We start from the raw sequence: 23,511 nt of genomic DNA, 5'->3' as shown, positions 1-23,511 counted from the left end.
ATGCCAGGGGTATGCCGAACCTAACATTTTTGGCTCTCTGGGATCCAGGTTTAAGCTCTTGTCTAGAACAGATCCTCGAACCAGGCAAACAAGCCTGCCGTGACGTCAACTAAGCCCAAGAAACGAGCAGCTCGAACTCGGGACCCGGCAGCGCCCCCACTCCTTCATTCACAAAAAGAGGATTCAGTGTGAAAATCCGATTCACGCTTATTATGCCCATGAATATCCTTGTCCAACCCGGCTGTCTGGACAGAGTGATTCCTCGGGAAGACGCGGCAACCCACGCGCATAGCTCCCAGCTCGGGCCTCCACCCGCTACGGAACGCTTCCGCAGTATACGACTGGCAGATGCATATGATTCCAACTACCACCACGAATATAATGACAATAGGCAGTATTCCCCAAAGTAACACGGTTATATTGTGTATAAGAATGATCACACGCAGGTACTGTACCACATACACCCCGCAGCGGTCCAAGCCCTCCGCACCTCCGCTGCAACCTAATACGTACATAGAACGATGGTAGCTGTAACCCATATAATCCACATACTAGCCTACTAGCTACAACTACTGCTTCTCGCTATACGCTACAAGCCTCTATACTACACGAGACTGCAAGCCTAAAACTACATTCTACAAAGCCTACCCATCTACATCTCTACAAAACCAAAATGCCCGAACAAACCATAACCCTCCACACCTACTTCCGCTCCTCCTGCTCCGCGCGCCTCCGCATCGCCCTCAACCTAAAATCCATCCCCTACAACTCGATCCCCATTAATCTACTCAAAAACGAGCACCACAGTAGCCAAAACACATCCCTAAACCCCTCCGCCAGCGTTCCCACCCTCATCATCGAAAACCCGGAACACTCAAACGATGGAAAAACGATCATAATCCCCCAGTCCCTCGCGGCGCTGGAATACCTCGAAGAAGCCCACCCAACAGCATACCCCCTCCTCCCACCCACTTCTGATCCCACGGCGCGCGCAACAGTCCGTACCCTAGCCAACATCATCGCCTGCGACGTGCAGCCGGTCACGAACATGCGGATCCTGAAGCGGGTAGCGCCGCTCGGCGTGGACAGGGAGACATGGTCGAAGGAGTTAGTGGAGGATGGGTTCCGGGCGTACGAAGCTATTGTGGAGAAAACGGCGGGGAGATATAGTGTTGGGGATGAGATTACCTTGGCGGATGTGTGTCTTTTGCCTGCTGTCTGGGGGGCGGAAAGGGTGGGTGTGGATTTGGGCAAGTTTCCGGTTATTAAGGGGGTGAGAGAGAGGTTGGAGGAGGTGGAGGCTGTTAGGAGGGCGCATTGGAGATGTCAGGATGATACGCCGGAGGAGTTTAGGGTTGGTGATAAGCAGTGAGATAGGGAGAGGTTTTGGTTTGGAAGGGTGGGCTAGATAAGTGTGTTTGGGAAATGGTGGGTTTCATAGTTTCAGCTTTTTCTTATCTATGTAGGTTTGGACTGACTTTAAGTATATGGTGGGTGTTGGTGGGTCCGGATCTGAATGCTACGCCTACAGTTTGAAGTGGCTCCGTGGCTCCGCGGACTAGCAGGGAAGAACGGTCTGGACCAGGACTTTTTTCTTTCGAATGTATCATTGTCATTGTTGAGTTCACATTCACATCATATCATATCGAGGAATACAATAGGCAATGGGATTCATGACGTGCGATCGTGCGATAAGGGACTTGGAATTGCTAATTGCAGTCTAGAACTCCAGCTTCACCGCGGGGAGAATGGTAGCACTGCAATCGCCAAATCCGACGTAGTTGCCCTCTGTGCCCGCCTTGCCTCTGAGGACGACGGTGTCGCCGTCTTCGAGGAATATCCGCTCCGAGCCATCGGCCAGCTTGAGAGGCTCCTTGCCCTTGGTTTGCTCGAACAAGCTGCCCTGTGTCTGGGGCTCCGTGCCGGAGATGGTTCCACTACCGAGCAAGTCACCGGGCCGGAGGTTGCATCCCGTGATGGTGTGGTGGGCCAGCATCTGAGGGAAGGAGAACAAAAGGTTCTTGGCGTTGCTTCGTGAGACGGTGGTAGGCTGGCCGCCTTGGTTGGTGATCTCGAATTCGAGGGGAATGTCGAAGACATTGTCGGTGCGCTTCTCGCGCAGGTAGGGCAGGACGTTTTCCCGGTTTTCGGGCTCCAGGCTGGGAACCCGGAAGGGTTCTAGAGCGTCGATCAGGACAACCCAGGGGGTGATGGTGGTTGCAAAGTTCTTGGCGTTGAACGGTCCCAGAGGAACGTACTCCCAGGCCTGGATGTCACGAGCGGACCAGTCGTTCATGAGCACCAAGCCGAAGATGTGGTCTTCAGCGTTGTTGACAGAGACGGGCTTTCCCATGTCATTAGGGGTGCTAACAAAAGCAGCCATCTCTAGTTCAATGTCGAGTCTCTTGCAAGGAGAGAAGGTAGGGACTTTGGGGGTTGCGGTAGGGTTGGCCAGGATCTGACCGTTGGGACGGTGAATGGGGGTGCCTGAGACCACGATGGACGAGGCGCGACCGTGGTATGCGACTGGCAGGTGCTTGTAGTTGGGCTGCAGAGCATTGTCTGGTCCACGAAGCAAGACACCCAGGTTGTAGGCGTGGTTGAGGCCGGCATAGAAGTCTGTGTAGTCTCCGATTTGCATGGGAAGATGGTTGGTCACCTCCGTCAGCGGCAGGAGGGCCAACTTTTGAAGGGACTCATTGTCTTTCAAGACCTGGGGGAAAGGAGTATCTGCGCGAAAAACGGACTGAATGTATTCGCGGACTTGACGGTGAACTGGACGGCCCAGGGCTGCAAAGGCATTGAGGGTGGGTTGGTTGAACACGTTCAAATGGGGCTGGATCGCGGGCAGCTGGGAGAAGCCACCGGATGAAGCAAAGGCGTTCAGGTTCAGCGCATAGTCACCGATAGCAATAGCTGCTACGCGCGAGGGAGCTTTCGCAGAGGTGATGATACCGAATGGAATGTTCGCCAGCGAGAACGGCGAGTTCTTGGGGATCTGCAGCCAGGAAGCCATGATGAGGAAGGACGCGGTTAAGGTCGGGAGAATATGATGAAAAGAAGGAAAATGCAAGTAGTCAGTAGCTATCCAGCAGCAACATAGAGACAACTGCGATGTCGATGTTAAAAACGAATCCTGTGAGAACTACCCCTCGAGGGGTTCCGATGGAGGAGAGGAGGGCAGCGGAATGGACTCCGCGCCCGCTTATTGCCGGCCGGCGCTAGCAGTTCAGCTTCCCCGCCGGCCCCAATTCCGCACCCCCGCAGATCCCCGGTTTTCCCGATTTGCTCCAGGAACACCGAATCCCGCGAATCTCCTGGAAATTGAATGGCTTTTGGTGGCCTTACCGATGGCGCATTCCAATCCCGTGCTGCCCCTCGCCACCCATGCACATGACCAGGGGAGAGCCTGCGAGTTGTACAAGCTAATCCACTCTTATATAACCTCCTTGGCTCAGGAACGCTTTGTGTTGAGCAGCCATAGAGACTGAATCACTGAACCGCTACCCACCATGCCCGTGACTAACTTCAAACACGCTGATCCATATTCCTACCAGAACGGCTTTGACTCGTACCATGAGTGAGTACTAGGAAACAGGGGTCTTTGGGTGGCGCTTGTCGATATCAAGTCTAACTGATTCCTACTATTAGGTCGGAGGCTGTCAAGGGAGCTCTGCCTATAGGACAGAACTCGCCACAGAAGGTGCCGTATGGGCTCTATGCCGAGAAGCTCTCAGGGACCGCTTTTACGGCCCCTAGACATGAGAACAGACAGACTTGGGTGTACCGAATCCTCCCCGCGGCTGCTCACCAGAATTTTGTTGCCGAAGATGGCGACTCATACCACACCCACATGACTACTGAAACACAGAAGCTTCACCACATCCCAAACCAGCTCCGGTGGGATCCTTTCGACTTGGATGAGACTGTGGACTGGGTTCACGGTCTTCACCTTGTTGCTGGTGCCGGTGATCTCACTCTCAAACATGGCCTGGGCATAATTCTATACGCTGCGGGCAAAGACATGGGGAAGGAAGCCTTCTACTCTGCCGACGGCGACTTTTTGATCGTGCCGCAGCACGGTGTGCTAGACATCCAGACCGAACTGGGACGCCTCCTGGTTCGGCCCAATGAGATCTGCGTAATTCCCCGCGGTGTGAGGTGAGAACCGAAATTTCCATGTCGCGTTTGCATAAAACCTTGACTAATGTACCGCAGATACCGTGTGACTCTTCCGGCAGGACCGGTGAGAGGATACATCTGTGAGCTCTATCAGGGCCACTACCAGCTTCCCGAATTGGGACCCATCGGATCCAACTGCCTTGCCAACGCGCGAGACTTCCAAGCGCCAGTGGCCTTCTTTGAAGACGAGGAAGAGCCATCCGAGTTCCGTCTGTACAGCAAGTTCAACAATACGCTCTTCTCCGCCCGTCAGAACCACACCCCCTTCGACATTGTTGCTTGGCACGGAAACTACTACCCTTACAAGTACGATTTGGGCCGCTTCAATACGATTGGTTCTATCTCTTTCGACCACCCGGACCCGTCCATTTTCACCGTCCTCACTGGCCCGTCCGACCACAATGGCACTGCCATTGCCGATTTTGTTATCTTCCCGCCCCGCTGGCTGGTGGCGGAGAACACCTTCCGCCCGCCATGGTATCACCGCAACACCATGTCGGAATTTATGGGTTTGATCTGCGGTGCTTATGATGCCAAAACTGGTGGAGGCTTTCAGCCGGCGGGCGCCAGTTTGCACAATGTTATGAGCGCCCACGGTCCGGACAAGGACGCCTTTGAAGGTGCTAGTAATGCTGATTTGAAGCCGCAAAAGGTCGGCGATGGCAGCATGGCCTTTATGTTTGAGAGGTAAGCAAACTTTTACTTCAAGCCAACATCAACTAACTCCATGATAGCTGTCTCATGGTCGGCGTGTCTGAATGGGGCCTGAAGACCTGTCAGAAAGTGCAAGAACAATACAACGCGCACAGCTGGCAACCGCTACAGAGGCATTTCCGGAACCCGAACAATTCCGTGGACACAATGTGCAAGGACGACCATTAAGCACTGATTCGACGAAGTTACGAAAAGCGAAGGCATTATTCAGATACCAGTGTAGTAGTAGTATTCAACCATAGCCGAATGGAGAGTTCAAAACATCTATCCGCGTTCGTCTGGGTATGTGAGACAAATTGACAAATTGTAAGACACGAATGTAACAAGCATCCAAAACGAAATTGCACACCACCAAAGCACCCAAATCAGCTAATTCGAGCAAATAAATCAAATCTTCACCACATCATCACCCACAACCTCCTTCCTCAAAGCCTCCTTCACAATCGCCCCACACATCTTCGCATACGGGTTCGTCTGCACTGCCAACTGCTGTGCAACCTTATTTCCATACCTGCCCCCAAAGAAGAAATCCCGACTAGCCATATCCTCCAACTGCTCCGGCTCCACGGCACGCAACTGTTCCGGGCCACCGATAACCTCTCCCTCCTTCCTCTCTTTCTTCACTCTCGCCGCCTTGAGTAGCAAATACCCGCGATGCGTATGTGCATCCGCCAACAAGCGCGCCTGAACCGTCGACACCGGATCAGCAGGTGACCGAGGCGTCGCTAGCGTAATAGCATTCCCTAGGTCTGCTAGTAACGTGGATGCGGGCTCTGTGTTTTCGGGGGTAAAGATTTTGTCGTCGTCATTGTCTTGACCACTGCTCTCACTGGTAGTTATGGCCTTGTCAATGAGAATACGGAGCGTTTGCGCGCGGTTGACGTATGCGGATGGGTAAGTTGGATGCTGGGCGATAAGGGTGTCGAGATCCTTAATCGCTTGTTGGATTGTTGAGATGTCCAAAGTGGTTTCGGATTGTAGGGTACGAATTATAGAGACCTCGTGAGATTGCAGGGTCTGGAGAAGCTCTGGGGTGATGTTGAGGTGGGCTGGATAGGCAGGGAGAGAAGAGTTGATGGTAATGGAGTTGGAGGGGGAGGATTCGGCGTCGAAAAGAGCTTGGAGAACGGCGGAGTCGTTGGTGGTAAGGTTGGGTTTAGCCGTTGGGTTTGGGGTCATTTTGCTTATCGCCTTCGCAGAACTTTGGAATATTGAGTTATTTGTGGTTTTGGGACGTATATCGAGGTTAAGGGGATGTAGCTGATAATAAGGTAGTGTTCGTAGTGAGGATGCTTGCTATCGGTGACACCGAAAAGAGCACAACAGTTGGTATTTGAGTTAATCTACGCTCACCGATAGTCCGCGGAGCCATGTGAACGGAGCTTATCAAAGCCTATCTTATAACTAGATCCAAAACCAGGGACCGTGGCAATCACCGCATGCATCGGAGTGGGTGTTCTCATGATGTAAACGAGGCAGCGGATGTCCCGCGGGAGTCGAAATACCCGCCGACAGCCGGGCTTCTCCGGGGTCAACCGACGACATCCGGCCCGGCTGATTTACTATCCTGGCGTCCTGCGAACTGCTACTGCTTGCTTATCCTCTACTCTTTCCCAAAACAATGTAATTATGATTCATGGCCGATTCACTGAGTTCGACTTCTGGAAATGGACCCTCCCGATAACTATTGATTGTGTCAGGAGGCCCGCCCTCATCCGGACTTATAAAGATGGTCCTGGGTCCCCCTTTCACCCCCCTGGAAGTAGACCCCAAGTAGCCAGGCGCATTCCTCTTCATGATACATAATAGTTCTCTTTGATACCTCTCTTCTATACCCAAGTATTATAGAATCTCTTTGCTGTTCTTCATACAACATACACTCCCATCACCATGGCACCCAGCGCAATCTCCTCTCCTCCCTCCCCTCAACCAACTACCGCTACCACCTCCGATATCTCCAGCTATAAGGGGTATGACCACGTCCACTGGTACGTCGGCAACGCCAAAATCACCGCCTCATATTATGTCACACGCATGGGCTTCAAGCGGGTCGCATATCGCGGCCTCGAAACCGGCAGTCGTGCCATCTGCTCTCACGTCGTCCGCAACGGCGACATCACCTTCGTCCTGACCTCTCCTCTCCGCTCCCTCGACCAAATGGAACTCCTCACTCCTGAGGAGCAGGAGCAGCTCCGCGAGATCCACGAGCACCTCGAACAGCACGGTGACGGCGTCAAGGACGTCTCCTTCGAAGTTGACTCCGTCGACGCAGTATATCAAGCCGCCGTGGCCAACGGTGCCAAGATTGTGTCTGCGCCACGCAGCCTCGAAGATAAGGATGGATACGTTCGGGTTGCGACTATCCAGACGTATGGAGAGACTACCCACACCCTCCTGGAGCGCAAGTCATATTCTGGCGCGTTCCTGCCCGGGTATCGACCTGAGGATGGGCCCGAGGACCCTATCACTAAGTATTTGCCTGGTGTCTATTTGAACCGTGTCGACCACTGCGTCGGTAACCAAGACTGGGATGAAATGGACCGTGTGTGCCAATAGTATGTTAACAACCTCATCTTTCATGAGAGGAAGTGCTGACCACAATGCAACAGTTACGAGAAGGCCCTTGGCTTCCACCGTTTCTGGTCTGTCGACGACAAGGACATCTGCACGTGAGTTAACTATCCACAAACCTTTCCTCTGAAACAGTGAACTCACGAGATGACAGTGAATACTCCGCACTCAAGTCCATCGTCATGGCATCTCCCAACGAAGTCGTCAAGATGCCTATCAACGAGCCCGCCGTCGGCAAGAAAAAGTCCCAGATCGAAGAATACGTGGACTACTACAACGGCGCCGGTGTGCAGCACATTGCACTCCTGACCGACGACATCATCCGCGACATCACCAACCTCAAGGCACGCGGAGTCGAATTCATCAAGGTCCCCGACACATATTACGAGGACATCAAGATCCGTCTCAAGAAGACGGGCTTGGTTCTTCACGAGGACTTTGAGACCATCCGCAACCTTGACATTCTCATCGATTTCGATGAGGGCGGGTATTTGCTCCAGCTTTTCACTAAGGTATGTGCACCATTTTCCTACATAAACAAACAATGCAATATACTAATGAATATGATATAGCACCTAATGGACCGCCCAACCGTCTTCATCGAAATCATCCAACGCCACAACTTCAGCGGCTTCGGTGCCGGCAACTTCAAGTCGCTGTTTGAGGCACTTGAGAGGGAACAGGCTCTGCGTGGTAACCTCGTCTGATTCATTTTTATAATTCTTAGTACAAGAACTGCAAGACAGTAATTTGAAGGGGATGGTGTACAATTCGGCCAGGTTGCCAAGTACATTGACTGTTAATTTTTATATTTTTCTTGTTTTTATGTTCTTTGGATTTACTAGTACTGTACTGGATTGGACTGGACTAGTTGAAACCAAACAACAGACAATACTTCAGGTAAAGAACGATTCGGGATACTGTGTAACCAATCCGTTATTTATAAAGTCTTGATTTATTCTATCTATTAATGGGATAATTCGATTAATATGAAGTATATGATGATGGCATCTATATAATACAGAGTGCCCACTGTGAAAGACACATACAGTATGTTCAGCAAGGGTGAATATCGTGGAATCCTCAACTGTATGTATATCTGCCTTAGCGAATTGTACACAACAATCATAAGAAGATTGGATTAGCCCACAAGAATTTCAAGTATTGACAATTACCCCTCTTATTGGCAAAATAAGCTGTGTTCTTCAACAAGAATCCGATATGGTGTAGTGGCTAACATCGCCGTCTCTCACACGGCAGCCGGGGGTTCGATTCCCCCTATCGGAGCTTAATCATTTCTTTTTTTGCTTTTGTTTTTGTTCCTTTGCTAGCTCCCAGCTAAACATAGTGATTTATGTCTGAAATTCGTTTTCTTTTTGGACTTGATTAAAGTCGTCACTGTTTACTTTGCCTGAGAACAAAGATATTAAAGACCGACATAGGTTGATCCCGAGACTCACTTCCGCGCTGCTGGATTCCTTTAGCGGATTCGTGGGTTATCTATCTATCTATCTATCTTATCGGATAGTTGACGGCTGTTCATGTGTTACTCATGGGTTGTCAGCAGGCGATATTGTCTGGTCTATTGTGGTAAAGTTAATTTGGGACAAGTATCGGTCTCTTGGTCATCTTATGAGGTATTTGTGCAAGAGTATACAATTCATCTCCCTTGTATGGAATCTCTCCAAAGTTTATATATATTTCCCGCGTAGGAATATATTTTCATTCATCGTGTTGCTAATCTACTACTTCTTCGAGGAACTGGCACCGCCTGGTGTTGTCCCCCCACGACGCTTGTATTTACGTGGATCTATATCGATTGTCAGTCATCCATGAAATAAGAAACAAACAATCATAGGTGATTGTACGTACCCTTTCGACTCATGAGTACCCTGTTTCTCGTTCCTTTTCCGCCCTCCCAGAATCCGCTACCGGCTTTGCCAATCAGCACCGCTCGGCATATTCCGCAATTCTCGGGACGGTAGATTTGCTCTCGTGAGCAGAAGCCGCTATAACCGTTAGGATCACGTTGTAGACTATACCAGGTTTAAGGGCACATACCAAATCATACGGTTAGCATGCTCATTAGGATGGTCTGTAGCGGCATCGTGGCATCTGCTTTCATTAGCTTTGTTATGGGATGCTATCACAATGTGTTCGTACTTATCACAAGGGAAGACCTTCGCACAGCAGCTGAATCTGTTGGATTGTTAGAGTAAATTCAAATGAGGCACCTGCAAAATGGGTATTACCTGAACCACCGATAACTTTTGCCATAGTGCGTACAGCGGCCACGACGAGGCAATTCTTGACCAGCAACGATGCCGAGAACTTCCTTGGGCTGTTTATGACGATTAGCATAGTTCAGAGGAAAGATATTAGTGTAGTGGATTACCTTCTTCCGTGGAGGCTCGCGGAAACGAGATGAATCTGTCCGATTGCTGTCAGCATTCTGTCAGCATTCATCGAATGGAAAACTCACATGCTGCCGATCCCACTTTCAGAAACTTGACTTCTGGGATTTTCATGACTGTAATTGTAAGCGGATGGTCCGTGTTTAGGAGATCCAACACATACCCATTTTGCGGTGACATTGTCGGCAATTCGCCATGGCACTTTCGCCCCGAACTGCAACAACACCAGGCGCGGGAAACGCTGTTGAGCATTCCGCACAGGTCGGGATAAAGCTACTGCGGAGATTGTCAGCGTTTCCGATGCGCAACGTGGAAGCTGTCATCTGATCCAACTTACCTAGGCAGAAGATCAACGACTGTGCACCCGTCCAAGTCAAGATAGCCCGCACGGGTGGCGCTAGGATGCATAAGCTGTCGACGGAAGCCTGGAGGCGAGTTAATCCCCGATGATTCATACACTATATGGATGGCATGTGGTGTACCTACCAAGACTCATGGTATTTGCGCATTTTTTGCAAGTCTCAATCTTAGGAGACAGCTCATCACTCTTGTCCTTGATCTGGGGAATATTTCTGACATCCAAATGCTCCTTGCATCGATCGCATTTGATGGTGATATAGAGACCTACAAGCTCTAAAAGCTCAATCCCGTAGAGCTCCAGGAAAGGGAAAGAGAGGGCGACACCACGCTCGGTCGTCGTAGGCTCCGGAAGATCTGGCACAGGAGCCCCCCCTTCTTCCTCATCGTCGTCAGAAAACTCATCCTCAGAGGGTGTCATATCCGAGTCGTCAGTGTCACTGCCGTTATCGCCCACAGCCCATTCAGGAGGGCGGGGCACAACGTGAACGTGTGGTTTATCTTCCAATGTCACTCCTTCTGCTTGAGATGGAGGCTCACTGGGTACTATATCATCAGATACCACAGGCACAGGAGCTGGTTCAGGGGCTTTCAGCGGTGTTTTGGCGAATTTATGCATATTGCTTGTCAAGTAGTTCACTTGAGACACGAGGTTCAACTGTTTGTTCCCTTCAAGCCACTGCGAGAAGCCAGCTTCCACAGCTCGTCCTTCTGGGCTATCAATGCCCTGCAAATGAACAGTGCTCGGTTCAAGAGGATACAGGCTAGGCACTAGGAGCTTCACTGTCTTGACGGAGCGAACAGAGATAGGCAGACGATCTAGCTTAGTCGGTTGGATTGGAAGCACGAACGACAGGCCATCGCTGGACTTTTGAAAAAGAGGCAGCCTTCCCAGTCGAGCGTCAAGCTGCTTCGTCTCAATTGTTCTTCTTTTCTCCGCCTGAGCTTTCTCTTCCGCGGTGTATACGGGTTTCGGAGGCTGAGGGCTCGCTGCTTCCACCCGAGTCGGATTGGTCTTCTTCCCAGAAGACACAGCTAGAGAACTCATCTTTGACACTAGCTTCTGCTCCTCTGGCTTCCCTTTGCCGCCCACGTTAGGCACGAATTTCAACGTAGGCCCCCGTTCCGTAGTAGTGAGCAAACGCTCCAAATGCCGATCGAGACTGTTCATCCAGCTGAGCAAAGTCCCACGACTACCACTTCTGATAGTGCTATCGACTATATCATCGAATCCTCTCGAGATATTTTCCTGAAACGCACTGCCCATTTCAGGATTGGTGACTTTGATAGACGGCCGTCCTTGCGCCGGATATGTCCCGGGAACATGCAAGATACACTGAAGCTTGTCCATATCAAACGGAAAGTCAGGATCCGAGGGAGCCAAGCCGAAACTCAATGTCGTTCCATCGTCATTGCTGGTTTCTGTCGGATTGAACCGTCTTCTGAGCTGGTTGAGCTGAAACTCTCGCGGGTTCGAGGCTTCTGCTTTGGACACTGGTCGTTGAATAGCAGCAGAGATAGCACCCGCAGAGCTCCCTGATTGTGCGTTGCTCATGTTGGAATGCCTTGAATTGAGCTGCTGTAGGAAAAATCGAATAGACTGGTGAACTACATGGCAAGAAGCAGGTATCGGAGCGGATGTATATTTGCGGGCGGCGGGTGGAGCTCACGGGACAGCTAGTCCCAAAGGGGTAAGGCAGGCGAATGACTGTCTGGATTGGCATTATTGAGTCAAAAGCTGGTCGCCATCATCATGACTCATCTTGAGTCGTGATGTCTAAAATCCAGTTGACTGTTTGATATCAAAGTGGACTGAGCAGAAAGCTCTCGAAAGCCAGGCATCCACAGTTGAAGCCACATAGTGGCGATGCTGACGATAAAAGGGGTTAGTTTTGGAGACCGGTCCAGGCAAGAAGGGAATGGTCCAATGATGTGCGGGCGTATCCAATACGATAGCAGCGATTGCCCCCAATCCACTAAATGCTCCAGACACAGCTGTGAGTGGCCAGAGTGACTGTCAACATCACTGGAGCCTTGCATGGTTCGACACTTTATTCAAAGGATCTCCAAGTGGTCTGATCCGGCTCAGGAACCACCGCGAGCAATGCCTCCTTCCTTTGCTGACAGTGTTTGCGAACCATTACAGTGGAATGGACCGATGTAGCTCAGTGCCAGGGGTAAGATCTGGGAATTGATATCTAATAGGTCGTGGCGCTTAAGGCTGTTTACGTTATTCTTCAGACAGTCATGAGCCGACAACAACCTACTCCTTCGATGTCTTGCTCCTGAATTTCTCCTTTACAAACACCTTTCCCATCAACTGGTCCTTTTCTCTGCCTACAGTCGCTTCCAGGATGGCATATCTTGCTGTCGCAGGCGCCTACGCTTTCGCGGCGTTGCTCGTTGCGATAGTCTTGAATGTAGCGCGCCAATTGCTCGTTCGCAACGAGAAAGAACCACCTGTTGTCTTTCATTGGATACCCTTCCTGGGGAGCACAATCAGCTATGGAATGGATCCCTATGCATTCTTCTTCTCCTGCAGGAAAAAGGTCAGCCACTGTGCATCATGCGATTGCCAATAATTACTGACCAAAGTGGTTGAATAGTACGGAGACATTTTCACCTTCGTGCTGCTGGGCAAAAAGACCACCGTATACCTGGGCGTTCAAGGCAACGATTTCATCCTCAATGGCAAACTCAAGGATGTGAGCGCAGAAGAGGTCTACAGCCCTCTCACCACCCCGGTGTTCGGGTCCGACGTTGTGTACGACTGCCCTAATTCCAAGCTGATGGAACAAAAGAAATTCATCAAGTTTGGCCTCACACAAGCAGCACTCGAATCACACGTCCAGCTGATTGAAAAGGAAACTCTCGACTATCTCCGGGACTCTCCACGGTTCAACGGCGCGAGTGGAGTTATTGATATCCCTGCTGCCATGGCTGAGATTACAATCTATACTGCTGGACGCGCGTTGCAGGGCGAGGAGGTCCGCAAGAAGCTTACTGCAGAGTTCGCTGAACTGTATCACGATCTAGACAAGGGATTCAGCCCCATCAACTTTATGCTCCCTTGGGCTCCGTTGCCGCACAACCGGAAGCGTGATGCTGCTCATGCTCGGATGAGGGAGATCTATACGGACATCATCAACGAACGGCGCAAGAACCCAGATGAGGAGAAGTCCGACATGATCTGGAACCTGATGCACTGCACCTACAAGAACGGACAGCCGGTCCCGGACAAAGAGATTGCTCACATGATGATCACTCTGTTGATGGCAGGACAACACTCCTCTTCCTCAATTAGCTCTTGGATCATGCTGCGACTAGCCTCTGAGCCTCAAGTTCTTGAAGAGCTCTATCAAGAACAGTTGGCCAGCCTCAGCAACAGGAACGGGGCCTTCGAGCCGCTGCAGTACCAAGACCTTGACAAGCTGCCACTCCTCCAGAGTGTCATCAAGGAGACTTTACGAATCCACTCGTCCATCCACTCGATCATGCGCAAGGTGAAGAACCCGCTCCCAGTACCTGGCACATCTTACGTTATCCCTGAAGACCGTGTTCTACTCGCCTCACCAGGCGTAACAGCGCTTAGTGATGAGTACTTCCCCAACGCAACCCGGTGGGATCCACACCGTTGGGAGAACCAGCCTGACAAGGAGGAAGAAGGAGAGTTGGTCGACTACGGATATGGCAGCGTGTCTAAGGGCACTGCTAGTCCCTATCTACCTTTTGGCGCTGGCCGCCACCGCTGCATTGGAGAGAAGTTCGCCTACGTTAACCTGGGCGTCATTATCGCGACCATCGTGCGCCACCTGAAGCTATTCAATGTGGATGGCAGGAAAGGAGTGCCCGGAACCGATTACTCCACTCTCTTCTCGGGTCCCTTGAAGCCTGCTATCGTGGGCTGGGAGCGACGCTTCCCGGACAACCCTAAGGGGTCCTTGAACTAAAGCCCGCTTCTCTGCAGGCTACCTTCCGTCTCCAGACTTTCCCAACTAGTACCTTGTAATAAGCATCCTGTATGATTAGAGCACCCAGTCCATAGTCAAAGAAAGAGATATGACCGCTGCCCAGTCAGCACCAAGATCGCACATCCCAACCCTGAACCGTGACCATAGTCCAAACCGAGGATGAAAATGAATGAAGCACGTGAGAACCCTCGTGTCATTGTTCCACCACCTGTGAAACCCGCCCCCTTTCCATCCGAGGGACAGCAATGCCCGCCTACCCTGACATGCGCATCAATACAGTGGCCGTCCCCGTACCAGCAAAACCAGGTATATGAAATACCAACCACAGGGCAAAAGAAAGAAGCTGCATTGAGATAAGAGCGCGCACATGCACACGGTGGCGCCTACGAAATCAAAAAAGATAAAAGGTAAGTAGAACAGCGAGGATAAGCCTAGAACGCCCCCAATCTCGCCACAAAGCAAAGCAGATGAGAGGCATTTGACCTACTGTTCCGCGGATGAATGTACAGAAATGCTACCCAGAGCCTGCTTCTGAACACTGAGGCTGAGCGCCAGCGCAAACACACACACTCACACACATAGCGCCACCTGCGGGAGAAGGGCCCGAGTATGGTCAAAATAAGGATTACAACAATAGTAATATGGGGTAAGGAGGTTGAAAGGAGCGTGTGACCGAGCAAAAGCTGCGGGCCGAAGTGTCAGTCAGACCCAGTGATGAATAAGTTGTTGAAGGGCCTGATAATAGAACAACATAGAATACCTAATTGGGATGGAATTGCGATCATAATGACATAAAAAAAGTACATGGGGGTGGGTATTGGCGCTGATCGACAGGCCTGGACCTGGAATACGAAGCCCGGAGGAAGCATCCAGAAATGGATGAATCTGCAGTTGTAGGAGTATACCTAATGTAGGGGACGGAGGCTCATGACTGACAGATTTGGTTGTGAGGGCGCGCGCGTGTGTGAATGTGAAAGGCTGACCTCATCGTCGAAACAGGACAGCAGTAGTAGAATCTATCATCATCATCATCATCTTCTTCTTCCAGGATTAGAATCCATTGACTGGGGCCCCGAGGACAAGGTATCCTGCTTGCTCCGGATCACGGGCGTGTGATGTGAAAAAAATAATAAGGAGGGGGCATAATATCGTAAAAGATCGGCGGGAAGGTCGCTAAGCAATATTAAGAAGTCACTGAATTGATGACTTGTCAGCGCGTAATCCCGGGATTCCAGGAGGAGCAAGGGAACATCCGCAATGTGATCGAATTGCCAACGCAGAGATCTGGTGACCCGGAGATCGACAGTCGCCAGGTCCTGGCCAACGGATGCTGGAGGGACAACGCTAGAAACACAGTCCTCCGGTTCCCATCACCGACAGACATGGGGAGCAGAGGAGAAGAAAAAAAAAAGTACCTGATCTAGTAGAGGTTTGGTTTCTCGTCGCGGGGCGTACAAATGATGCTGACTGTTGCAATGATGCCAGCCGCCATGTGACCACGTGATGGAAGTCGGTCTGGCAGTGCTGAGTGTTTTCAGGTCACCTTATTCGCACCTTCTTTTGGGCAGATGAACTGGATACGAATGCTAGGAGAGGCAATGCTCCCCGTATTGTGCCGGCAGATGACGATCTTTGGGCCATCGCGGGGAGAATCTGGGGAAACATCCACCTTCTGGATCTGTCAGAAACCGACTGCAAGTATCGCCAGTTGTGGAATGGAAATACTGTGCAAACTCTCGACTGTAACCATCTGACGTTGACCTTAACATGTCAGTGTGTCTATCTTTGCTTTTTCCCGGCCCATTCTGGCATCTGGCGTCGTCTTGTGGCTTGTATGCTGGGAGTGCGCATGTCCACTGATCTTCTTCACGTTGGCCTCCACCTACTGGACGTTATACTCTATGTGGACATTTACCTACGTCCCAAATGAGGCAGAACACCGACATTTACGAGAAGAGGAAGGTCAGTAGGTGGAACGGTTACCTAAAGTTCTAACCTAGTGTACCCAAGTTGTTGGAAGGGTCCTATATCAAGTCTTCGGCCGAGTTCCACCCAACATTGCCCGCACAGCAGAGCTCCTGATAACCAGAAAATTGGCTTGCTGCTACCCTCCATGAAGAAAGGAAGTTAAACTTAATCGATCACACCGACACTTTGGATCTCCCCCCATTGGAATTTGGCCAGCGATATTTGCCCGCGGTAAAGTCAAGCGGAGATAGCAGCCACAGATGATGCTATGATGATTCCAGACCAGGCGGTGATGATACGACTGTTGACTTGTTTGCAAATGTACATCGGTTGCACAAAGCAGGTAAACTGAGGATTCTCCCGCTGGCATTCGCAATAGGAGTATACCCGGGGTAATGATGGACATGGGCATCCTGTTTCTCATTCACATCCTCCAAGAAGCAAATGATAGCGAAGTGCAACGCTCCATCAGCCTCTTCGAACCACTGTCAGCGACTTCATCTTCTAATTTACCCGTTTGGTAAAGAGCATAGGCCGGGCAATGCAAACGAGTCGAGTTGAATAAGCAAGCGAGTGGTACAGCACAAGTACCCCCGTATGTAAACGGGACTATTGATACCGACGAAAACCCCGTTGGAACCCGGGCAATACCACTAAGCCTAAACCCCCGCGGAATACCCGGTCACTTGGCTCCAAAACCCACCAACATTCCGATCCTGATATGCAGGGAGACATCGACGCCATTGTACCACACCATATGGTGACATTTATTTCCCAAGCCCTATGCGATCCCTGATCCTTCAACAAAGCCACAACTCAAATTATACCGGGCGTACGTTTGTCTGTGCTACAGTGATTGAATGGTGATAAGTCTCGCCGGGAGTGGGCAGAGAAAAGCCTCACTAAGAAACGCGTCCCCAACTTCCCCGCCAAATCATCGTCGTGGCTAGGCTTGCTCCCCGCGCCTCCCCCTCACTAACTAGGCGCACAGAGCGCTGCTTGTTCTGATTCGCAGGTGGCTTTTGCGGTTTAGGACGAATCGAGTAAGTTGAGCCCGGATGAATGTAACTTGGACCCACTGACGAGGATATTCAGGAGCGTGACTTGGGACCCTAATTTGAGGGTAATACAGCTAGCTGCCAGCTACGAGCCCCCCGGCTGCATAACACGGCATTCACAATGTGTGGGTTGGGTAATGGAATATGTGCGGCAAACCAAACAAGCGGTAGGCCTAAATGTACGGATCGGGGTTTGGGAACGGTTGATCTACAACTGACTGCACCCAGCAAATCAAGCAATCGCCTGACTCTCAAGACGCCGTAGCTTCAAGTGTGAACCAGCAAATTGAAGTAACGTGAGACAGATCATTGGTTGTGACCTCGGGATAGCGCGTATTCAAGGTACGCCGCACCAGGAAAAGTCATTGCCATCATGTGACTCCTAGCTCTTCCGGCTAGCTCAGAAAGGGACCAGTTTCTCCGTGATTACTCCGTCCATACGACCTGGCCCTGAGCCATCAGCACCAACAACACAGTAGTTCCTGAATCCAGCAATCCATGCCTAATAGAGACTCAATTATACATACTCTACTAAACCATTGAGTTAAAGTCCCGATTCCCAGAAATCTTCAATGGTGCTTATTGAAACGACCAAATAGGTCACCTGGTATGCGGAATTCTGTGTGCTGGAATCCCGCATCCAACGGAATCTCGCCGCGTAAAGATACACGCTAGCCTCCTCCGGCAAGGCAGATACAACTAGTGCGGATCGTCTCGACCTTCGATGGACGGTTCCATGTTGTCTCTAGCGGGGTTCTACGCATAGCATGAACTCAATCGGAGCGACGTCCTCCGGGCCCGTAACTGACGTTAAACGGCTGCTCAGTCTTAATGCTGGAGAGTGGCCTCGATGCACAAACAGCCACAGATGTGTTGTGTTGCTATACTTGGAAGGTGTTGATAACTTGATATCCGCCTATCTCCATAATGACGACGAAGGTAGTGATGTGGCTTGTTTCACCCAAGGCCGAGATAGCAAGCTTTGTCCTTCTCGTAACAACAACAAGAAAAAAGCCCTTTTCCAAAGCTAACAAGTCAATTGGTATGCGCATGCATGTCAGGACGGCCACTAAGGTGAACAGGTTGGACCAATCATCAAGTTAACCGAGGCGGTCTACACAATGTTCGGTATTCCCATGCACCCAGAAATCCATATACATGGTCAGGTGAGAAGCACAATTTCAGTATCAACGAGCGGATACGAATGATCGTCCAAGAGATCCCTCTAGGCTACGACTATTCACCATCGGGCACCGATCTGGAGATCAAAATCTTCTTCCTCACAGCCCAATTATCTCCACCGTCATTGGCCTATACAAGATGGAAAAGTCTGCTAGCCGCAACCTGAACCCATCGTCGCCTGTGTGTATACGCTAAAACAGACTAAGATATTCCGTACAAGCGGATTACATACAGCCCACCCCCGCCAATTACCGAAAATTACCAATACCAGCCCATCGGGCAAGTACACCGACAAATCCATCCACACAAATCGAAAGTATAATACCGCTCTAAGCCAAATGCGTACTGCGATCCCCAAACCCCAAACCTCTTCTAGAAGACTTCTCGAAGGCGCACCACACCAAAATCGGCATCAACGGTTGCCTTGCGACCGTAAACGTGGTTAGCGCCAAACACTCACACATGGCATGTGATTGATTTTCGCCTCCCGATGGCATTTTTTCGCCTCTGGAAACAGCTGGTAGGTGGCTGATACTAGCGGTGGTTTGAGATTGTGGTTAGTCGAATCAGGATCTCGGGATGTCTGAAGGGGGCCAGCCGGTTGTCTGGGCCGTAAGGAAGGGTGTATTACTCTACATAATCCTTCCGCTAGTGACTTAGTTCGCTTTACACAAGTCTTTTCTTTGTAAGACAACCAGAAGACAAGACTTGATCCACAATTAATACAAATCACATTCGATTTATGAACATTCGTGCTGCTACGTACCCATCCACGCTTTGACCTGGACCTACCCACCTAATATCAGTGGCTGGTAATCGCTGCCAACGCCGCCCAAGTATACTGTACACGTGATCAGAAGGGATCGTGAAGCATATTCATATGCAATCACAAAGCCTCTTTGATGAACCCAAGTATCTAACCAAAGAGGTCAAGGCCCTCAGGATGGTAGCCAAGCTTTTGAATAATTGGCAAGTCAATCTTGTCATAGTCAGCTTTGCCTGACTTCGGATTTGAATTACACTTAGATCTAATATGCCAATATCCGAGTCAATAACATCTCTCTATCTTCGAGCTCGACTTTGGTTGGGCAAAAAGCGCTATGGCACCTTCACGCCGAAGGTAGTAAGAGTGAGCTCCACGCGATTAATCAAAGGACCATGTTTCCCCGCCGAACTAGAAGGTCTACGATACGTCGCGCAACACACCACCATCCCCATCCCAAAAGTCCACCGCACATACCCAGCCAGCGAGGGACGCATCTACATCGAAATGGACTACATCAAAGGCGACACTCTCCAAGAAATATGGCGTAACCCCAACTTCACATCCCCAAACAAACAAGCAGTGATCCAAGAAATTGCTAGCTACATCGATCAACTCCGAAAACTCACACCACCAGAGGAAGGTATTGTAGCTTCCGCAGAACTAGGAGAATGTTACGACATCCGAGTGGGAAGCTGGCTCTTCGGGCCATTCAAATCCATAGACGAATTTCATGAGTTCCTGCGCGGGACGATTCCCATAGAAGATACTACGAAAGTATACGGCGAAGCTGTCACGAAGTGTCATGAACGATCTGGATCAGAATCATACTATCGGACGTGTTTCACACATGCAGATATCGCTAAGAGGAATATCATCATTCGTGATGGGAAGGTGGCTGGGATCGTTGATTGGCAGTTTTCCGGGTGGTTTCCGGAGTATTGGGAGTATACGAAGGCGTTTTATACGCTTTATGATGTTCCGGATTGGTATGGTGGGTTGAAGAAGGTGATGAGGAGGTATGATGATGAACTAAAGGCGGAGAGGGTGCTTTGGGAAAGGTTTGATCAGCCGGGGGATCTTCTTAGAACTCGGTATTATGGTGGTAGAAATGATGGGTAGGTAGATGTCATCTTTTTCTTTTCTACTTTTTACTACAGTGGAATGTATAGTTGTAAGTTGTATAGATCTAAAAGTTCATAATCTGATATCATGTGACCGCCAAGTCTAGTAAGCGGGGGCCACACCCCCGACCGGTCAACGGAGCAGACCAGTGCGGTAACTTACTTAACAGCAGAGTGACAAACAAACAACCAAGCAAAATGAATACGTACCTAGCTCGGCATTTCCCCGATCAAAGGATCCATGCGCGCGCCCCGGTCAGCCTCAACGACCGTCGTCATACGGAGTACATACTATACTGAGAAAAAGAAACTAACTGAAAAAGAATAATAGTTAGGCTGAAACAAACAACCTCTCTATCTCTCTCCGCTCCGCCACGTGCCGAGGCATACTACTACAAATGTAACTAAACTATCAGGTAGCAAGAAAAGAAGACAGAAAACAGGATAACAAGTGAACTAATTCTCCGAGTCTAGACAATCATCTTACAACAAGAATAGCCAAGTCTAGATTCACCCACCAACCCACATAATTAGTGTTGCATATGTTATATGCGGTCAAAAAAGTGAACACGTACATATGATGGGGCCGAGAAGGGCGGAAGTGTGAAAAACGGTGAGCGCGCGAAGAAGGTAAAAAAGGTGTGCGGGAAAATAGAGTTCAGAATGTTCTCGGAGAAATAGAAGAGCAAATGATATAATCAAGATAATTCGGTGTCTTAAGTTAGTTAAGTTTTTGTTTTGGTATTGTTCCGAATATACCCCATTGTGTATGCATGGATGTGGGAGGACAGGAAGTTTCGGCATGCCGAGCTGCATTGGGGAGTCGGGCCGGGTACTTAGTAGCCGATTGCTGGTTGGCTCGCTCGTTGGTTGGTTGTTCAGTTGGCTCGGTCGGGCACCGTTGGTTATTGGTTGTTATTATTCATGGTATTACTTATTATTTCAGGGCACTCGGTGTGTGTGTATCTCTTTCTACAGGGTAGGAAATGATGGAGAGAAATTTGGTTTAGTAAGCAGGGTGTCGATTGATTCAAGGTGATGTATGTAGCAGGAGTTACTGCTCCACTTCCAGCAGCCATCAAGGCAGTGAAACGAGCGTGAAGAAATCAAGATTATTGATGGATGGATAGTCCGTATAGCGATCGATATGAAGGAGGGAGGCTGAAGGTGAGAATTAGTAAGGATGGATAGAATACAACCATCCCGAATCAGCCCGAGTACAGCACCTGTCACTCAGATACAGTGTCACTGTATAACAGCGCTCACAGTACCGGTGAGGGCTACTTTGTTCGGGGGGGGAACGAATCACTTGGCTGCCCGATCTCAAATTTCGCTCCACAAGAGAGAAAGACCCGCAATTTGAAAAACTAAACTAGTACTTAGCAACAAGGTATCCTGGGAATTGACACAAGGGAAAGAGTGGAGAGAAACCCCCCCCTCTCAGCTGACAAAAAACCACTCGCGCGGCGTCCACCCCGACTTTCTGCAGGGGCAGTAAACTCTTTCGGGCCAAGTTCCCCCTCAGCCGCTTTGCACTGGTGGTCGGGGTTGGATCCACCGCCGTGGTCTGGGTGTTTGAGAGAACCACGGGCTGGCTTTTGCTCCACGTTTTCGGGCAGACTCGGACGTCAGAGTTTGCAAGTTTGCAGGGAACTCGGACCGTCATTGGTGCAGGTGATCGGGAGATTCAGGGAGATATTGTGGAGAATTAAGAGGAAAATCAGGAGGGAAAAGGAAAAAAAAAATGTAATTTCTCTTCTTACTTTCCTTACACAGTACACAGTATGCTTTTCTTCCTTCCAATGGTTCCGATCCGACCCTTTTTCGGGATTGTGCTTATGTTTTCTTTTTGCGGGTTGAAATTCGGTTGGTTACCATTTGTGCGTTGTTATTATTTTGGTGTCTACTGCAGTGGTTACTAGTTACCTAGCTCATTTGGCGACACCTAAGTCTCAGCTAAGGAATGCGACCTGTTCGACATACATGAACGGATTACAGCGGTCCGAGGGATTCTGTTGAATGCAACAATCTACGGAGTTGTTAACTCATTAGTAAGAAGAGTCCACTCCATACTACTTCAACTCCGGTTTTCCTGGGAGTACCCGCGTTACGTCATTGTGGTTGAAGCAATGAAGATGTCAGTGCGCACGAGACCAGGGCCAGTGCAACTTATACCGAACTTTATACTGGGGATTAGTCCGCTATTCCGGTTGCATACCAGTACACAAATGGCAGCTCTACGATATGTCATTGTATCAATGGATGTAGACAGAAGTAGACAGATACGAGATCCTACTATAGATAGAATTTGAATTCTTCCCGCCCAGTAAATCTGCAAGGCTTACGCAGATGACCTGCTTATTTCCAACGGGACTGCGCAATAGCCTCCACGGCAGTTCATTCGCATACGGCAGTTGTTGAGCTCGAGTCTTCACGAGAGAGAGAGAGAGAGAGAGAGAGAGTCTAGAACAGACAGGTTGAGGAATGCTTGCGACCGTTTTCCAACTCTAACAGGGGCTGATTACGAGCTGCTGCTGCTCACCTGCTGCACCTCATCCAGCTGAAGTTAATCGTAATAGACCTGACAACCATATCTTTCACCAACTCATCATCCATCATACTTCATCAACGCCATGCCACGCCATGCCAACTATAATAATACCTCGGACCAATATGCTTAACCACAAACCGAAAAGCACATGGACAGAACAAAATAAACAGAATTAGAAAAACAAAATTAACCTTCCAGACATTACATACAAAGTTCCGACAAAAACCGCACGTCTAACTCAATCGAACAGCTTCCATCTAACAAGTGACGCAAATTCCCGACCGGGTTTTCTTGATCTAGTCGACCCCGATATACTTTATGAACACATGCGCGCAAACACTTGCACACTTTTCTCCCTGATCTGCCTGTATCCATCCTTATTATTCTATCGAAAAAGCTAAATAGAGTCTACTAAGATCTCGTGGACCACAACTACCACCAACTAATCGTAGTAGTTCGGTGAATCGAACTAGTTAGATGATGATGTTATCTAGCAACTATACCACTACGATGGTAACCCAGACCATGATATGATGTGAACCTGATGTGACCCTGGAGTAATAATCCCCATCCCAACCCGGTTCAGTCGGCTTTTCTGGCTTTTTTGTCCCCGTCATACCTTCCCCCCCATCCCCTTCTCCACACCCCCCTGTTCC

At 49.9% G+C, this 23,511-nt stretch overlaps 9 protein-coding genes and 1 non-coding gene across 10 annotated transcripts; 6 read left to right on the top strand and 4 right to left on the bottom strand.

The window, feature by feature from the left end:
- Window positions 1-402: 402 nt before the first annotated feature.
- On the top strand, window positions 403-1,702 carry maiA (maleylacetoacetate isomerase MaiA). The gene has a single exon (XM_025707412.1). It carries the CDS (start codon window positions 674-676, stop codon window positions 1,370-1,372), a length of 699 nt encoding a protein of 232 aa, XP_025559398.1. The 5' UTR covers window positions 403-673; the 3' UTR covers window positions 1,373-1,702.
- Window positions 1,503-3,123, bottom strand: fahA (fumarylacetoacetate hydrolase FahA). The gene has a single exon (XM_025701402.1). It carries the CDS (start codon window positions 3,014-3,016, stop codon window positions 1,721-1,723), a length of 1,296 nt encoding a protein of 431 aa, XP_025559397.1. The 5' UTR covers window positions 3,017-3,123; the 3' UTR covers window positions 1,503-1,720.
- A 344-nt stretch (window positions 3,124-3,467) lies between these two features.
- hmgA (putative homogentisate 1,2-dioxygenase (HmgA)) lies at window positions 3,468-5,197 on the top strand. Its single transcript, XM_025707411.1, has 4 exons — window positions 3,468-3,580; window positions 3,652-4,161; window positions 4,219-4,869; window positions 4,917-5,197. Exons 1-4 carry the CDS (start codon window positions 3,513-3,515, stop codon window positions 5,062-5,064), a joined length of 1,377 nt encoding a protein of 458 aa, XP_025559396.1. The 5' UTR covers window positions 3,468-3,512; the 3' UTR covers window positions 5,065-5,197.
- On the bottom strand, window positions 5,096-6,266 carry hmgX. The gene has a single exon (XM_025707410.1). It carries the CDS (start codon window positions 6,073-6,075, stop codon window positions 5,284-5,286), a length of 792 nt encoding a protein of 263 aa, XP_025559395.1. The 5' UTR covers window positions 6,076-6,266; the 3' UTR covers window positions 5,096-5,283.
- Window positions 6,267-6,534: 268 nt separating this feature from the next.
- On the top strand, window positions 6,535-8,500 carry BO88DRAFT_407365 (4-hydroxyphenylpyruvate dioxygenase family protein). The gene is made up of 4 exons (XM_025707409.1): window positions 6,535-7,451; window positions 7,506-7,565; window positions 7,622-7,979; window positions 8,040-8,500. The coding sequence occupies exons 1-4, from the start codon at window positions 6,787-6,789 to the stop codon at window positions 8,172-8,174; spliced, it is 1,218 nt and encodes a 405-aa protein (XP_025559394.1). The 5' UTR covers window positions 6,535-6,786; the 3' UTR covers window positions 8,175-8,500.
- Window positions 8,501-8,682: 182 nt separating this feature from the next.
- On the top strand, window positions 8,683-8,754 carry BO88DRAFT_t227. Its single transcript has one exon. It is a non-coding gene; the product is annotated as a tRNA-Glu (tRNA).
- Window positions 8,755-9,001: 247 nt separating this feature from the next.
- BO88DRAFT_371752 (uncharacterized protein) lies at window positions 9,002-12,227 on the bottom strand. The gene is made up of 9 exons (XM_025704215.1): window positions 10,368-12,227; window positions 10,219-10,306; window positions 10,045-10,157; window positions 9,950-9,997; window positions 9,863-9,897; window positions 9,720-9,808; window positions 9,529-9,666; window positions 9,340-9,476; window positions 9,002-9,277 (listed from the first exon to the last, which is right to left on the bottom strand). Exons 1-9 carry the CDS (start codon window positions 11,791-11,793, stop codon window positions 9,213-9,215), a joined length of 2,139 nt encoding a protein of 712 aa, XP_025559393.1. The 5' UTR covers window positions 11,794-12,227; the 3' UTR covers window positions 9,002-9,212.
- A 365-nt stretch (window positions 12,228-12,592) lies between these two features.
- Window positions 12,593-14,188, top strand: BO88DRAFT_348294 (cytochrome P450; the record flags this gene model as incomplete). The annotated part of the gene is made up of 2 exons (XM_025703414.1): window positions 12,593-12,787; window positions 12,845-14,188. 2 exons carry the CDS (start codon window positions 12,593-12,595, stop codon window positions 14,186-14,188), a joined length of 1,539 nt encoding a protein of 512 aa, XP_025559392.1.
- Window positions 14,189-18,476: 4,288 nt separating this feature from the next.
- BO88DRAFT_407362 (uncharacterized protein) lies at window positions 18,477-19,025 on the bottom strand. Its single transcript, XM_025707408.1, has one exon. The coding sequence runs from the start codon at window positions 18,912-18,914 to the stop codon at window positions 18,747-18,749; it is 168 nt and encodes a 55-aa protein (XP_025559391.1). The 5' UTR covers window positions 18,915-19,025; the 3' UTR covers window positions 18,477-18,746.
- A 257-nt stretch (window positions 19,026-19,282) lies between these two features.
- BO88DRAFT_437746 (aminoglycoside phosphotransferase family protein) lies at window positions 19,283-20,482 on the top strand (the record flags this gene model as incomplete). The annotated part of the gene is made up of 3 exons (XM_025709641.1): window positions 19,283-20,298; window positions 20,341-20,354; window positions 20,412-20,482. Exons 1-3 carry the CDS (start codon window positions 19,451-19,453, stop codon window positions 20,480-20,482), a joined length of 933 nt encoding a protein of 310 aa, XP_025559390.1. The 5' UTR covers window positions 19,283-19,450.
- Window positions 20,483-23,511: the final 3,029 nt, after the last annotated feature.

The sequence above is a fragment of the Aspergillus vadensis genome (genome assembly GCF_003184925.1).
Source record: "Aspergillus vadensis CBS 113365 unplaced genomic scaffold BO88scaffold_24, whole genome shotgun sequence".
NCBI lineage: Eukaryota > Fungi > Ascomycota > Eurotiomycetes > Eurotiales > Aspergillaceae > Aspergillus > Aspergillus vadensis.
Note: the sequence above shows the minus strand (reverse complement) of the source record. Positions and strands in the feature narration are given on the sequence as shown.

Excerpts from the sequence above, each read along its gene's own strand:
- BO88DRAFT_371752 (XM_025704215.1), bottom strand. The coding sequence starts at position 11,793 with ATGAGCAACGCACAATCAGGGAGCTCTGCGGGTGCTATCTCTGCTGCT. Across the intron at positions 9,998-10,044 it reads ACAATGTCACCGCAAAATGG|TCATGAAAATCCCAGAAGTC; the intron begins GTATGTGTTGGA and ends TTACAATTACAG. Across the intron at positions 9,667-9,719 it reads AAAAGTTATCGGTGGTTCAG|ATTCAGCTGCTGTGCGAAGG; the intron begins GTAATACCCATT and ends ACAATCCAACAG.
- fahA (XM_025701402.1), bottom strand. The coding sequence starts at position 3,016 with ATGGCTTCCTGGCTGCAGATCCCCAAGAACTCGCCGTTCTCGCTGGCG.
- hmgA (XM_025707411.1), top strand. The coding sequence starts at position 3,513 with ATGCCCGTGACTAACTTCAAACACGCTGATCCATATTCCTACCAGAAC. Across the intron at positions 3,581-3,651 it reads GGCTTTGACTCGTACCATGA|GTCGGAGGCTGTCAAGGGAG; the intron begins GTGAGTACTAGG and ends TCCTACTATTAG. Across the intron at positions 4,162-4,218 it reads GTAATTCCCCGCGGTGTGAG|ATACCGTGTGACTCTTCCGG; the intron begins GTGAGAACCGAA and ends AATGTACCGCAG.
- BO88DRAFT_407365 (XM_025707409.1), top strand. The coding sequence starts at position 6,787 with ATGGCACCCAGCGCAATCTCCTCTCCTCCCTCCCCTCAACCAACTACC. Across the intron at positions 7,452-7,505 it reads ATGGACCGTGTGTGCCAATA|TTACGAGAAGGCCCTTGGCT; the intron begins GTATGTTAACAA and ends ACAATGCAACAG. Across the intron at positions 7,980-8,039 it reads TGCTCCAGCTTTTCACTAAG|CACCTAATGGACCGCCCAAC; the intron begins GTATGTGCACCA and ends AATATGATATAG.
- hmgX (XM_025707410.1), bottom strand. The coding sequence starts at position 6,075 with ATGACCCCAAACCCAACGGCTAAACCCAACCTTACCACCAACGACTCC.
- maiA (XM_025707412.1), top strand. The coding sequence starts at position 674 with ATGCCCGAACAAACCATAACCCTCCACACCTACTTCCGCTCCTCCTGC.
- BO88DRAFT_407362 (XM_025707408.1), bottom strand. The coding sequence starts at position 18,914 with ATGCCATCGGGAGGCGAAAATCAATCACATGCCATGTGTGAGTGTTTG.